General features: G+C 44.7%; 1 protein-coding gene across 1 annotated transcript in view; it reads left to right on the top strand.

The window, feature by feature from the left end:
* Window positions 1-4,333: 4,333 nt before the first annotated feature.
* Window positions 4,334-15,706, top strand: part of LOC125943522 (uncharacterized) — a 1,494,167-nt gene continuing 1,482,794 nt past the window's right edge. The window contains exon 1 of the mRNA XM_049662881.1: window positions 4,334-4,639. Coding sequence (XP_049518838.1) covers window positions 4,522-4,639 — 118 coding nt within the window. The 5' untranslated portion in view covers window positions 4,334-4,521. The remainder of the gene's footprint in view (window positions 4,640-15,706) is intronic.

The raw sequence follows: 15,706 nt of genomic DNA, 5'->3' as shown, positions 1-15,706 counted from the left end.
TGCTTGGTGCAAGCGTTCTGCCGTCCAAATGTGGTCATTGATAACACTGTTGGTTTGATGGCAATACAATTCAGATGCGATTGTAACAAACCTCCCTTCCTACTTAGTCTGAAGAAGCAGTCATGGTAATTTCATGGAGTGACACGATGAGACGACAAGCAAGGTCACTGGATGCCCCCAAGTCCTTGCTCGTTTTACCCGCTTTTCTGTTAGTAACGTCCATGAGACCTGATATGAACAAGCTCAAGTTTGGCACTCCTGCGGTTACTCAGCAGCATGCATAATAAAAAGTAAGCCCAAAAACAGAAAACACAAGGGAATGTATAAAGCACCATTAAACACTTAGTAATGCTGCATCCCACATCTTTCTTTTGTTTTGTTGGGTCGTGCTATGTTTTTTAACTATAGAGAGGCATGAATTTCGGTGCACAGCTTACTGCACAGAGCATAGTTGATGTTCCCAAGTTCAATCAGTGTCAGCACTTTATATGAACTATGTGCTGGCGAAAAGAGGCTCGAAACGCGGCAATGGAAGTTTCTAGAAGAGAAGATGCCTAGAAAAAGAAGCTGTGCGGCAACCATCTTGGTAACCTCTTCTCCCCTTGATAAATATTGCACTACCATATCGATTTCACCCCTCCCTTAATGTATCGTGCTTGATAATGACAAGCGCCTCGTGCTAACAGGCTTCCCACTCAGCGCTATGGCGCATGCCCGCTAACGTTGCAAACAGCAAACACGCCCGCGGGAAATCTGTCTTGAACGTGTTCCCTCTCCACCTAAAACGTATAAATAACGGTGCAAATAAAGTAACCTTGTTCTTTGTTGACTAGTATTTTGGCTCGATTGTATTCTTTGCACGAACGCAACGAAACACTTAGAGTACCTGTCAACTTATCAACAACGAATGAATTCCTTAACAGCATGTGTAGTCAAGCCAGAAGCATAGGCATGATTTGGCATCGTGCTCCTGCATTAAAGGTGACAATGTGTTCCCTAATGGCCAATGTGCTTTTGTAAGCTTCACCGTGATACAAATTTTCTAACGCGGTGAAACATATTACTACAACGAATTGCCATGTAGTAAAGCTTACCACGAGTGCAGATGCAGTTGCAAATTATATTACAATTGGAAATAATAAGCATAGTGTAACCCTAAGTGCCACAGGTGCGGTTTCCAATCTTAGCATCCCCCCCCCCCCCCCCCGCTCACCCACTATCAATTCACTTCACCACATCACACCCCTGTATTGCGGTGTAACAAGTTACCGGAGTTCGCATGGGTTAAAGGAATGTTGCATATTTCAGTTCCCTAAAATTAGCTTCCCCGCATTAGACCAATGTTGTGCGGTAAAGCCTAAGCAATGTACTTCGGTGAAGCATACTGAAAGTGGAAACAGGCCACTGTCACTGGACATATTTAGTGTTCTTTAAATATACAATCGCGCACCCGCCGTTTTCTGTCACATTACGCACACAGGGTCGCCTAATAAGTGTACATACTATGCCGGGTGAAAGCGGCCCCTTCCCGCTTTTAGTATTCTTCAATGCATTCGCAGGCTTCACCACGTAACACAAATGTACTTCAACGAAGCTGCAGTACATTTACACTGAGTGAATAAGCGCAATAAATGGTTTATTTGTCTGTGATCACAACAGTACAGAAATAAGCGTGCACCACGCATCAGCCTACGAAACGGACGACCGCTGCAAAAAAAAAAAAAAAATGTATAAGAGTCGCACAGGCCACGTAGCCCACTTCTCAGTCGTAAAGGGAACCCGTTTTATGTGCAAGTCAAAATTTGAAACAAACAACGAAATATCTGTATATTTATGTTCGTACTTCCTTAGTAATAAGACTGTGAGAACTTCCATAATACAAAGTAATTTAGAACACACAAAAGCAAATAACACATAGGTCTCATTTTCAACTCGATCATCATGCAAATAACATCTAGCACAGAAGAACGTGAGCAACTATGTGTTAGTATAGTAAACTTCATACTAGGTCAAGAACACAGCACAATCCCGTGACAGCCGTCAATCAGAACAAAACAGGTACACGTGCCTGAACGCGCAGCTGGACCCCGAAGCAACTCTGCTCCTCCACGAGAGCAGATTCCCAGGGATCTTTGAAAGAATGCTGCATGGCTGCATCACTCATTCCAAGAAGCAGTACAAAAACCACACATTTCGCGTTGAACGGCGCGCAGTCCACGCAGTCACCGTTACGTGACTTGTAGTATTCAGCGCATCCCTCGAATACCCTCAGGCTAATGCACAAAGTTACGTAAAAAGGATCCAGCACGTCCCTCGAGCTTCGCCAAGCAAATGCACATAGTAACGTAAATGGCGGACACAGCAACGCCGCAGCTCTGGCTCGGTACTCCGTTGCCGAGGCGCTATACCACTTGAAGATTTTGATCGTCAGCACCGCCGACTTCTTCAGAAATACGGGTGTCACCCCACCAGTGTTCACCGAGATCAAAAGCCGCGAAGCCACACCACCACCACTACACGGCTTTCCTCCAAAAAACACAGAACCCACTGCTCAGACATTACACAACCTCGGCCGCTATCGTATACGCGTTCGAATAGCCGACGTACGGTTTCGCCTCACGCGATTGGCCTAGATTGGCCTGGGCCGCGATATCGGCGCGGCCTGGACAATCGCGTGAGACGAAACCGAGAGTGGATTTTTCCAACGCGTACAAGATAGCGGCCCAGCGTTGAACAACGTCAGGTCGGCGAGGGCCAGATATCTAACGCGCCACAGCGGCACTTGGCGCCACCATCGCGCCTTCTCAAAAGCCACCAAACGATTCTATCCCTAGGCACCTAGGAGCTGGTCACGTGAGGGATTTAAGCACGACATTTACCTGTGCATTCAAAAATGCATCTTAATCTGAAGCCCATGCTTGACGATCTGAATGGCGCCTGTAGTTAACGCGCCTAAAGAACGGTGTCACGGAGCGGCATAGTTTCTCGAGTCATCGACACGCCGATTAACGGCCGCGAAAAATGTCGTGTCCTCACGGTGCGGCATATAGTTTCGAGAAAGCGACACGCCGAATAACGGGCGTCAGCAACGTCGTGTCGTCACGGTGCGGCATATAATCTCGAGAAAGCGACACGCCGATTAACAGGCGTCAAAAACGCCGTGGCCCCACGGGGCGGCCTCTAGTTTCGAGAAAGCGACACGCCGATTAACGGACCCAGGTTTGTGCGTGTGCGTCCGTATGGTGAAAGGCCGCGACCAAGACTTTTGGGAGGAGTCATGAAATAATTAGGTGAGTTCTGCATACCTGCAGTTCCCCTACATAGGGAACTAGGGAAAGGAGAGGCTATTTAAGTGCAGTTTTTGGGCCCTGCTAATTAGTCTAGAAGCTGAGCCTGCAATCTGCTGAGAAGCAGTCAAGGAGCTAGTGCCATCTAGTATCGCCTGGGCCGCCTAGCCGCGTCGGAACTCCCAAGTAACTAGTTGACGTACGAGACGTCAAACCTGCGTCTGCAACGAAGCTCACGGTAGTTCGCCTCAAGTTAGCTCAACCTGCTTGAGGGAAGTCGTCAGATCTGGACTCCCGGGAAACCCAGCCCAGCAATCGCATCTACCTCGACAAGATCGGCCCGCCGGCATTCTTCGTGAAAGCTCTGCGGGCCGACTTCACGGTTTATGGACTTGCTGCTGCTGCCCGGCCACGCGTATGACATCATTTGTTTTATTTTGAACTTTGTTTAAGTCAATTACTGTTAAGCGCATTCTTATGTATTTGATCCTCACACTATTTCATATGTATATGCAGTGTTAATTGCACGTCATATTTCTTTGTCGTCATCATTGAGCTACATTAAGTTCAGGTGTGGTAGTTTGTGTTGTGTCTTTTTTATTTTATTTTATTAATTTGTGCATATTTATCAGCCGATAAATATCTTGTTTTTTGTTTACCCCCGACTCTGACTCTTTCACTGTGTTCGCTTGAGTAGGGAACGACGAACCAGCTTGTACACCCCGTCGATCGACTTCGCGCTGACGGCGAACGGGTGACAGCCGTGACAAAAGGCAATGGACGTCTTGGGCATGCACGTACATGTCAGGCGTCATTTAGATCAAGTCAAGCATGATCTTCAAATTAAGATGCATTTGTAATTAGGCACACGGCAATTGCATGATTGATGTCGGCTCTCAGGCTGGGAGCACGGCGCCCGCGAGGAGAAGGGCAAATGGCGTTTGATTTGAAATGTTAAACTCTCTCCATAGCGCACAGGAACGTTATAGAGTGTAACTACGTCAATACCACTGTTAGCGCAGGTAACTTCCCGCTGAGCCAACATTCCAGCTCTACCTGCGCCATACGTGGATTACTGGCCTAAGCATCGCAGTATGAGGACTAGCATCAAAAGTGTTTCTCCGCTGGCGAAACGCAGCCAGCCTTATCAACTATCTGGTCATACACGAGAAGTTTCGGGAGGAAGTTTGTGCACTGGCTTGGTGTTTCTGACGTGTTGCACCTTCTCGAAAGTATGCTGCTTCGAAGTGATGCGACCGTTGGGAAGCTTAAAAAGCTCGTGTGCGTTTTAGGGCTCGTGGTGCTATTTCTCATCGTGCGTTTGTTGTGCACTTGGAGCGAGCAACACCAGAGTGAGTGAACCATTCCCAGATTCATTTGTATAACTAAGAGAGGCAAAGACAGGACAAGAATAAAGGTAGATTAATCCATATCATCAGTCTAGGACGTCGCACGCGGCATTGCTTGATGCCAGGCCAGTGAAGTTCATTACAACTTCCAGTTGTGTAGAGATGTTGGGCTCTCATCTGCTGAGGGGATGGGCGGAAGGAATGAGGATGTCGATAGTAATGGATATCATTAGTCATTAGATGCTAAGTGCAGTAATATAATCGCCACAGAGAGGAAATTAAGGGGTAAACATGTGTGAAGGTCCATTCAGGCTACGACTAGCGCGAGTTCGAGCTATTCCGAAGACTGGGGTTTTTCGTCATGTAACGTCTCGGTGGAACTTGACCGGAACAGCCTGCGCTCATCCTGGTATGTAATGTATAAATGTGCTAGTTGTGAGGGATGTTTCGAGCCTAGTAATGCCATCACTCCCCAACATCGCCGTTTAACTGGATAGCCACAAAATGTCCGCCTCGTGATGGAGGTATTGTTGTAGATGTTCAGTAAAGTGTTTAAGCAAATCTTTTTTCTCGTGTGAGATGCGCACACGCAATTGCTGGGACTCAGTAAATAAAATGGGTATAGTTACATATATTAGTAATAGATGCTTTATCGGTACTACTTGATGTAGTTGCGCTCTAGTTGTCTCGGTAGCTCAAATAAGTTCACGGTGTAACCTAGGATCTCACATCCTTTTGTTGCATAGTCCGAGTCGCTATGGAAAATTGGCAACGCTCCTGAAGAGGGGCCACGCGTTAGTTACGGCACCGCGGAAATTACTTGATACGTTGACCATTTGATGCAGTGGTAATAGTTATTATGGAAAAACTTGTAGTCACACCAATTTGAAGAGTCTGCGTTAAAGGCATGGCGCCAATATTTTGGCAAATCCAATGACATCACTAGTTAGGACAAAGCGCCATAACTTAAGTATAAAGCATGGTAGAACGGGTACAAAAAAAGAAAAGGCAGACAGAAAGAGTGCCGAGATAGACCGAACGTGGCGTTTTTCTGTCTCCTCTTTCTTAACGGGTATTTACACATATATAACGATAGCGACAGGCGGTGGCAATGATGCTAAGTCCAATAAAAAGACAATAACATCTGCCACTGAAAATATGTTACATGAGCCGATGCATTCATTACGTTATTCTTTGAAGAAAGTGACGTTATACCTCTCCAATGTTCATTAATTAGTGGGCTCCAGGCTTTTTTTATTTCAACAGATCATTCGGTTGGAGCGAAATTCATTTTTCACGAAAATATCAAACGTCGCAGGACACCAAATATTTATACCGCTATAGGCAAGGTCTCCAGAGGTTAATGTTGATTATAATAGGAAAGCAATCTACTAAAGTGAATTTGATGAGCATCTGGCACCAATGCAACAGCCTATAGTGAACGCTAAGAGTGCACGTAACGGATCTAGCAGCAGCAGAAGCTTGAACGAAAGCGTTAATAAATGCGCTAGCTCTGCAATTTTCGGCGTGTGTTCATGTTAACTAATTATCTGCGGAGCTTCGTTTTGTGTTAGTGTCTCCCTATCATAAGCGTGAAATTTAAGCTATAGAAAGCGTGCGACAAGGCCCGCACTCTGCGTCAAAGGCATCGAGAGCACCTGCTGGACTGAGGAGCAGGATTTCGGTATTCTGACTTATGCCGAATGGTAACGAACCTTTCAACAGCGAAGCTGTTCTAGCTAACCATAAAAAGTGGCGCCTGCGGTCGCAAAACCTCGCCGACCTATGAGGTCACTCCGTTGCTTAGCAATCGCCTCTTGGAGCGGCGTGTGTCTCGCCTCCTCTCCGTGCCATGCACATGTTGCCTTGACATGGGACGTTAAGGAGAGGGAAGGAGAGCACGCGCGCGGCGCGCGCAATGCTCGAGGTAGGGAAAGAGGAAATGAGAGCGAGATAGAGAAACTAATTGTAGCATCACCAACGAGGCAACACGCAGACCTGCTGCCGACCCCGCCCCGTTTCCTAGCCGCGCATGCGCCGAAGCAATAGCGATGACGTCCCCTCGCGTTGCCTAGTAACCGCCGGCGCAGGTGCGCGCTTGCTTCGCCCGACACAGACACAGCTCCTGCCTGCTTGCCTACCTGCGTTTGTGGCATGCCAGGAAAGCTGTCGCTCGTAGGGGCCGACGCGTCCAGCGCTAGTCACGCGAAATGTCGTGAAAGGGAAGGTACCTCCCAAAATGATCGCTCGAGAATACCTTCCCTACATCTGTAGTTAAGTTAAACCACGTTAATACGTAGCAGTAGCAGCCAGTAAGACTTGAGGATTGACACTTTCGTTGTACCTAAGCTTTGCACGTCAGAGTGCAAACTTCCCCGCATTTAAACGCCAAAGCGTTAAGAGCCCCGTGTAGCAGAAAATCCGGTGTCGGCGTAAGCATCGGCATCTGGTGGAAATAATCATGTCGAAGCACATCATTCCGAACCACATCGACCGGGCGGGCCCTTTGCGTGGCGCAAGGAGTTAGAGAACGAAAATGGAATTTCTCAACGTGAAATCTGTCAGAAATGTTGTAAAGTACAACTTAACCTGAACCTACAGACGTGATAACGTCGTATTGTAATTTGAATTTACGAGAAAAAATCCCGATAAGCAGCCAGGCATGTTTCAATGCTATCGCGTTCCACTCTTTACTTAAGCGTCCTCTAATTCTGATGGTGTTTCGCTGTACATTGGTTCTAGGCAGAATTGAGGGGAAATTGAAAACCGAGCCTTTCTAAATTTTGATCAGGCTCATGTCGCAGAAAATACGGTGTCGGTGTCGGCGTCAACGTCGTCCATTAACGATATCGCGTTCCACTCTTAAAGGCGAAGCTTAAGCGTACTCCGAGTTTTTCCTTTTTTAAAATTCGATACATTTCTTGGCGAACATTTGCTAGTTTGACAGTATCTATCTGTCTATCTAGCCACCTACGTCTTTGTGCTCTCATAGTCGTTTCGTTAACTTGGTATGTACAAAAATTGGCATACTATGACAAGAGTATATGACGAACACAAATCATATGTCATGACATGAATGCCATGAGATGCGTGTCATGTAGGCAATGAAACAGCCGCCTACGTCTTGGTGCTCTAGTGGTCGTTTCGTTAACTTGGTAGGTACCAAAATTGGCATAGTATGCTAGGAGTGTATGAGGAACATAAGTGATACGTCATGACATAAATGGCATGACATGCGTGTCATGTAGGTCATGACAATGAACCAGTGAAAAAGATCAATACTCAAAAACCACTGAAATGGGTTCGGACGTGGGTACTAAGTGAAGGACTACACTAAATGATCCTGGTAGAAGTTATAGTCATGAGCATGACTCAGCAAAAATGAGAATGACTCAGCGAAAAACAGATTAACATTCAAAAACAGCTGGAATTCGTTCGCACTTGGGCAGTAAGTGAAGGAAACACTAAAGGAAATGTTAGAAATCATAGTCATGAGCATGACTCAGCATAAATGACAATGACTCAGTGAAAAAGGATTAATACTCAAAAACCAGTGAAATGGGTTTGGACATGGGCACCAACTGAAGGAAACACTAAAGTTTGTAGTAGAAGTCATAGCCATGACCATGACTCAGCGAAAAAAGATTAACACTCAAAAACCAATGGAATGGGTTCGGATGTGGTAGTAAGTGAAGGAAGGTTGACGGTAGATCATAGTCATGACCATGACTGAGAAAAAAACGAAAATGACTCAGCGAAAAAAGTTTAACTCAAAACTACTGAAATGGATTCGGATGTGGTACTAAGTGAAGGAAAATTAAGGCTAAAGGTTGTTGGTCGAAGTCATAGTCATGAGCATGACTAAGGCTTTCGCTTTAAGGTGTCTTAGGTGTCTTAGGTGTAGCTATAGGGACTCCTGAGGACTTATGACACGCGTGTCATGTAGGTTATGAAAGAGTCGCCTACGTCTTGGTGCTCTCATGGTCGTTTCGCTAACGTGGTCGGCTCCCCGCACACTACTTCGCGTACATCGATGCAGGGCGGCCGCCGCGGCCGGGATTCGATCATGCGATCTCGCCTTCAGCAGCGCAACGCCTTACCTGACTGAGCCACCGCGGCGGGTAGCCCAAATGCATGGCCTTACCTTGCGATAGCCAATCGATAGCCAATCAATAGCAAATCGATAATCGATCAATAATCAATAATTCTGGAAAATGCTGGGGATGACTTGGTAGCACTTGGTAGTGACACTCTTCGTGGTAGTGATAGTGACAGTGCGTGGTAGTGATAATGGGTGGTAGTGACACTCAGACGACTTGGTAGTGACACTCGTCCGTCACGTAAGACGAATCGCTACAAAGAAATATTGTATAAAAGGAAATAAAATCGAAAGGAAAAAATTGCCGCGTATCTGCGTGCTTCGCTGGAAATGTCGTCGAAAGACGATAGTCTTCTGCCGGCCGTACTACATGAGTGCTGGTCTGATCCGCGGCCACCCGTGATGCTGTTCTTGTACCATTTCCGTCCTGGCATGATAAATGCAATGGAGGTTTGTTTGAACAGATTTCATTTTACCGCATTATTTCATCAAGCGGCCATTTATGTTTTGCCCTGCCTCAGACAGCGCTTCCTTTATGTTGAATCGGCCGCATCTGGCTGGCATTGATAAAATTGAGGAGGCGCTGCGTGAGACATGGACGCCATCTGGCAATACATAGGGAAACATGAGCTTGTGCAGAGGGTTTCCTTCCTCCATGGCAGAGGGCGCTCGTCGTTCGTCGGCGCACATAGCATGGCATTTTCAGCGCAGCTTAAGAAACTAGGGTCTTTAGAGTTACGTATCTATGCATTTTCTATTAAAGGAACACACCTCCTAATACTTACCTCATGATGTTGCGCCTCAGATATGCGTAATATTTACTTTGTGATCGATAACGTTCACAAGTATGAACAGCCGTACCAGTTTAAGTAGTGTGGGCTGTAAGCAAGTGGTCCAACTTTGGCCGGGTGGCTGAATCGGCTGACAGACAGACAGACAGACAGACAGACCAAATTTTCAGTGGTGCTACAAATTTTCAGTGGTGCCATGGTACCAAGGCGTGCTTTCGCGGAAAAACATACGCGAAATCGTATGCTGGTGCTGCATGGCAACAACCACTTGCAGAACAGTCACCAGTGGGAAACACGCAATTAGACAAAGACTTTCCCCCATTGCCGTCACTACCAAAAATGCAAGTGCTTCAGCCCCGTGTTTCAAAATCACCAATCAAAACTCATAATTACTGGGATGGTGAGGTCTCAGTACAGAACGAAGATAGCAGTGAAGAAGCATCAAACAAGGCTACAAAAGAATCCAGTACAAGCGAACTGTCGTCTGCATCCTACACAGAGGATGCGGACACATCTGATACAGCAGTGTCTAAGGAATGTCCCTTAGTAAACATGCCTGAGACCTCCTCCCGTGACACAGACAACAGCGTATCAGAAGACGCAGTTGGAAAAAAAACAAACGAAGAGGTCACGCCTGAGTCACTTTGCCCAGACAAGCAACAAAAAAAAACCAACAAAATCGGCATTGATTTCCAGCAGTGAAACTTCTAACGGTGAAGCAAGGCAGATGATGCCCCCCCCCCCCCCCCCCAAAAGATAACCCGAGAAACATTGATCAAACTCATCCTAAACGAAACACAGCGGTGAGTGAAGATGGACCATCCAATAATGACACACCCCAAGGGGTTCAATCATCTGGAAAGCAAAGGCACCGCTCAAGATCCAGAAGGAAAGGAGAAAGAAGAGGAGCAAAATCATCAAAAGAACGCAGTAGCCCAAACACGCTTCGGCGACCAAAAGATGAAACGACCAGCAGTGATGGTGATACCAATCAAAAGCAATAAAAAAAAACAAAGAAAACATTCACCGTCGCCTGACTCGTCGGCTAGTGACATGGAAGTCACAGATGCGCGAGCAGGAGCAAAGGGTGGAAGCCCTTTACTCTAAACATATCATTCAAATGATAAAAATATAGAGTGTTGAAAACCAGTGAGAGAAGCCTTTTACCCTAAAATTAAGATCTCTAAGGTTAAAATTACAACTCTTGAGTACAATAATTATGACTGTATTAAATGTAATTCTCACTTCAAATGATAGTTGAAAGACTTCATTGCATGTCTTTTAATGTTAGAGGTTTCCGAAATCCAGAGAAACAGAAACAATTGATTAGTTTAGCCCGAGAAAAGGAAATTGATATTATTTTCTTACAAGAAACAAACTTCCGCACGCCACAAGATGTGGCCATTTTTAAGGAAACCAATGGGGTAGAAGGCTTCTTTTCACTAACGAGCAATATATCATGCGGTACAGGCGTTATTTTCGTCTCAAACCGATACCGAAAAGGGGCATTTTGTACCTACGACTCTGATGGCAGGATAACATGTGTGGATACATTCTTAGGTGGCCGGAAAGTGCGATTTATTAATGTGTATGCCCCTGTAACAAGGAGTTCAACTAACGAGTATTTTAAAAATTTATGGAATTACATGCCTAAAAAACCACCTTGCGTGGTGGTTGGAGATTTCAACTGCGTCCTGGATAGCAATCGAGACATTCGCGGACCAGGACAGGGGAAATCACACTACCACGCGAGAGAATTGAAAAAATTGTTAACATACTACAATATGTCAGATGCATGGTTATGGTTGCATAGTAACACAATTGAATACACGCGTTCATGCGGAAAAACAGAAAGCAGACTTGACAGAGCTTATATGTCTCCTTGTCTTCTAACAGAGCTGGAGGAAATACAGACTATGAGCGGCCCAGAAGAAACGAAAACTTTTAGTGACCATAAAGCGGTTATTTTTACACTAAAAGGAAGAGAAGGACCAACCCACACCCCAAGAATGTGGCGTATGGATGCATCAATATTACATGACCAAACAGCATGCGAAGACATAAAACTGAAACTAAAGAAAAGTTTAGACAATAATGACACAAATGAAAACTGGGATGATCTAAAAGAAGAATGGAAAAAAATCCTAATGGAAGCTGGGAAAAACATGAAAAGAAGAAACACTAAGATCCTGAATGAAATATTACGTAGAATCCGTATAATAGAACGAGGAGGAGAACAGACTTGCTGCATACAAGAATACCTCGAGTGTTTACGTACCAAATATAAACATCACTTGAGAGAGATAAGACAAAACGGAAAACGTCACACAGAATCACAGCAATGTGATCAAATGAACTTAAGTCAACCAGTTCATGAACTAAACAAAGACACCGAAGGAAAGAGAAGAATAGAAGCAATACGGACAGACAAAGGTGAAATCACCACAAATGAAGAATCTATTAAGGAAGTATTCCTTGATCACTTTCAAAAAGTATTACAAGGAATCAACCCCATACAAGATAGCAATGCAACCAGATTATTTGAAAACCTTCCACAAGTACAACGGGAAGACCACGATCAACTGTGTGCCCCTGCCACCAAAGAAGAAGTATTTCAAACAATCAAGAAAATGACGCGAGAAACAGCACCAGGACCAGACGGTATTTTGACAGGATTCTACCTTACCTTTTTCGACATAATCGGACAAAGACTAGTAAAAATGATAAACAATTTCATCATTCAAAAGAAGAAACCTCCTTCTTTCGCAAATGGAAGAATTATTCTACTAGCTAAACCTAACAATGACCTACTAGATGTGAATGGGTGGAGACCCGTCACATTACTAAACACAGACTATAAAATAGCAGCAAAGATCTTAACAAATAGACTAAATGATGTATTGCCAATGATTATATCAGAATTACAAGCAGCAGCAGTTCCAGGGAGATCGATATTCGCGTCTTTGACTTTAACACGCGATATATTCACTTATGTCAAACAAAAACAAATTAAAGGTGCCTTCATTACGATAGATCAAGAGAAAGCATACGATAAAGTGAACCATCATTATATATATGAGACTATGAAACAATTCGGTTTTCCTCAGGACTTCATAGACATCATCAAATTAGTATATAAAGATATTACAAGTGAAATACAAATTAACAACACGCTCACAGATTGTTTCTCGGTTACGAGAGGGGTGCGACAAGGTTGTTCACTCTCACCAGGACTCTTTGTATTGACTTTGGATCCGCTACTGAGAAGAGTCGACCAAGAAAAAAGAATGAGAGGTTTCCCATTGCCAGGATTGGGGGAAATAAAAATTTCAGCCTTTGCGGATGATATATCTTTATTTATTAAAGATGAATGCAGCTACCAGACATTTCTGCAAATCTTCGAAGAGTATGCTATAATATCTGGAGCAAGAATTAATAAAAAAAAGCAAAGCACTGCGATTTGGGGATTTCAGAGAAGAATCACTTGGTGAAGTACAATTTGTGCAAGCTGCAAAAGTTCTCGGATTGTGGTTTCAACCAGGAGACATTTCGCCAAAAAGTTGGGACGAACCCCTAAAAAAAGCTGCCCAAGTGGCCGAAAACCCACGCCATCAAGATTTAAGCCTAATAGAGAAGGCGGAAGTAGTGAAAACAAAACTATGTTCTCCTGCCTTCTATGTAGCAAGAATCGCAAAAATGCCTCGACTGGTTGCAAACAGACTGACTACCCTCATAGGGAGCTTCCTTTGGGGAAAGAAACCAGCACCAGTTACAAAAACAGTTACTAGAATACCCCCATCACGAGGGGGCTTCGGGATACCAAACGTTTCTCTAACAGCACGAACTCTGGCAGCAAAAACAGTAAGCTCATTAATTCACGAGAATAACTTCCCTGGAAAACCTTTACTGAGATATTGGATTAGTACTCTTGATCGTTTTGTCACAACAGAGATCTGGAAAGGCCCGAGAGCCGAAACCCCGCTACAATTTTACAAAGAAGCAGTGAACACAAAAAAAGCGATCGAGGAACTCTGTCCAGAAACCCCACTAGCAGACATAAAGACCGCAGAAATAAGCGCTACAATGGCTCTGAAGGAGTTGAAGATGGAAGATGTACCAAAAAGTCTACCACATAAGTGGAAATTTTGGAAACACACGCAATTACCGAAGGAAGTGAAAGACTTTGAATGGAAAAGACGGTGGGGAGTTCTCCCGACAAAAATAAGACTTGCACGGTTCGGGATCACACCATCAGAGGAATGTCCTAACTGCAAACAACCTGAATCGCAAAGGCATGCATTCAAAGAATGCCCTTCAGCAAAAGTTGTTTGGAAGATAGCCAACACCAAGTTCAGAACAAATCTAGCCAAAGAAGAGAAGAAGAAAAGCCTCTTTGAAAAATTACTGACCATAGTAATAATGTATAATTTGTGGAAAAGAAGAGGGCTTGCTGAAATTAAGAAAAAGCCCCAAAAAGCGGTGTATCCGGTATTAAAAAACACCAGAATCATGATGTGCAAAATATTAAATGAAGAGCTAGAAAAAAATGGAATAGACAATTTTCTTAAAAAATGGCATACAAAATTTTGGATAGTTAAAGAAAACACAGTTGAAATCCCACTTATTCCATACTAACACGCCTTTAAATCTTTGAACTTTAGGAAAAAAAAATGGAATTATGTGACCCCAACAACATTTCAAGAATACCAATTTTGTGAGAAATTGGTATTCTTGAAAAGGGCAGCCTAAACATTGTATAAAAATACAAGGCTGATCCATTTGCAAGTGCATTTTCCAATGTATTGTGAGTCAAACTAAACATTGTATAACTGTGCAAGTTTGAACGAAAGTACAATATAATAGCCTAAACATTGTATAACTGTACGCAACTAATCAAATTTTATGTTACAAATGCCTAGTGTATAATTGTGTGTAATAGTATGTAAACAGATACCAGTATATCAAGAAAAATGAATGGTGTTACACCTGTGAATTGTAAAAAATGTAGAGATGACAATAAACTTCTCCTTGTGTACCAAATTTTCAGCGTTTAAGTTCCCCAAGAAAGACTATCGTCTTTAATAAAGTAGGCGGAGGTGAGTTTTGAACCTACAACCACATGCTCAGACGCCGAGTGCCTTACCAACTGGTCTAAATACCCACGCTTGCAGATATCTGAACCTCATGAATGTGTAATACCAGTGGTACAAAAAAATTCCATACGCGGCCCGCTGCGCGCTGAGTCACGTACCTCAGGACTTTTATTAAAGTTTTACATCCATCCATCCATACGAGAACAGTTTCTATGAAGATTTCGTTGAAATATTTGGTGACGTTAATACAAAAGCCATCTCTAGGACCACATGTAGAGCCGTCTTGGAGCATTGTAGACTTCAGGAAAATTCCGATTTTCAAAAAATTAATTGTCTAGCACGCCACATCCCCGATCTGTTACGGAGGTCGCAGGATGCGCCTTTTAATGGGGCTTTCGTTCACCGACAGAAAAAAATGTGGGCAGCTTGCACTAGTGGTGCAAGGCTGGAGTAAACAGCGGAACTGGTGATCGCCCTAGCTTCTTCCAGGTTTTACTAGTCTTGGCTAAGGTTTGCTAGGATACGCTAAGTGCTGCTAGGCACGGTATTCCCAATCGGCTCGCCGCCGACGCACAGATTCTCGCTTGGCCGCGCGACGCGCTTCAAGATAAGCGGCTTCCTCTTCAGGTGTCCGGATTTTCTTTGGTCGTCCCGTGTCAAGGCTACATGTGCTGCCACAGAGTCAACGAGAGTTCTGCCGCCGTCCCGGCGGCTCCGAGCTTTATGTCCCCGGTGACGTCACGGCCAAGTTTCGCCTCCACACTTGCTGGGGCGTGGCTGGTCGAAACCTGCCGATCCGCCGCCAGAGGTGCCTGTTGCAGTCATAGACACCGCGCGCGTTCGGCGCGAACGCAGGGAAACAGGAAAACGCGGACGACGTCGGCTGCACCTCTGCGTGTTGCCTCGTTGGTGCTGCTACAATTTCTCTCTCTCGCTCTTATTTTCTCTTTTTCTCTCCCGAGCATAGCGCGCGCCGCGCGCGTGCTCTCCTTCCCTCTCCTTAACGTCCCATGTCAAGGCAAAATGTGCACGGCACAGAGAGGAGGCGAAGCACATGCCACTCCGCGAGGTGGTTGCTAGGCAACGC

The sequence above is a fragment of the Dermacentor silvarum genome, chromosome 2 (genome assembly GCF_013339745.2).
Source record: "Dermacentor silvarum isolate Dsil-2018 chromosome 2, BIME_Dsil_1.4, whole genome shotgun sequence".
Classification (NCBI taxonomy): Eukaryota; Metazoa; Arthropoda; class Arachnida; order Ixodida; family Ixodidae; genus Dermacentor; species Dermacentor silvarum.
The sequence above is the reverse complement of the archived record's forward strand: the minus strand, read 5'-3'. Positions and strand labels throughout refer to the sequence as shown.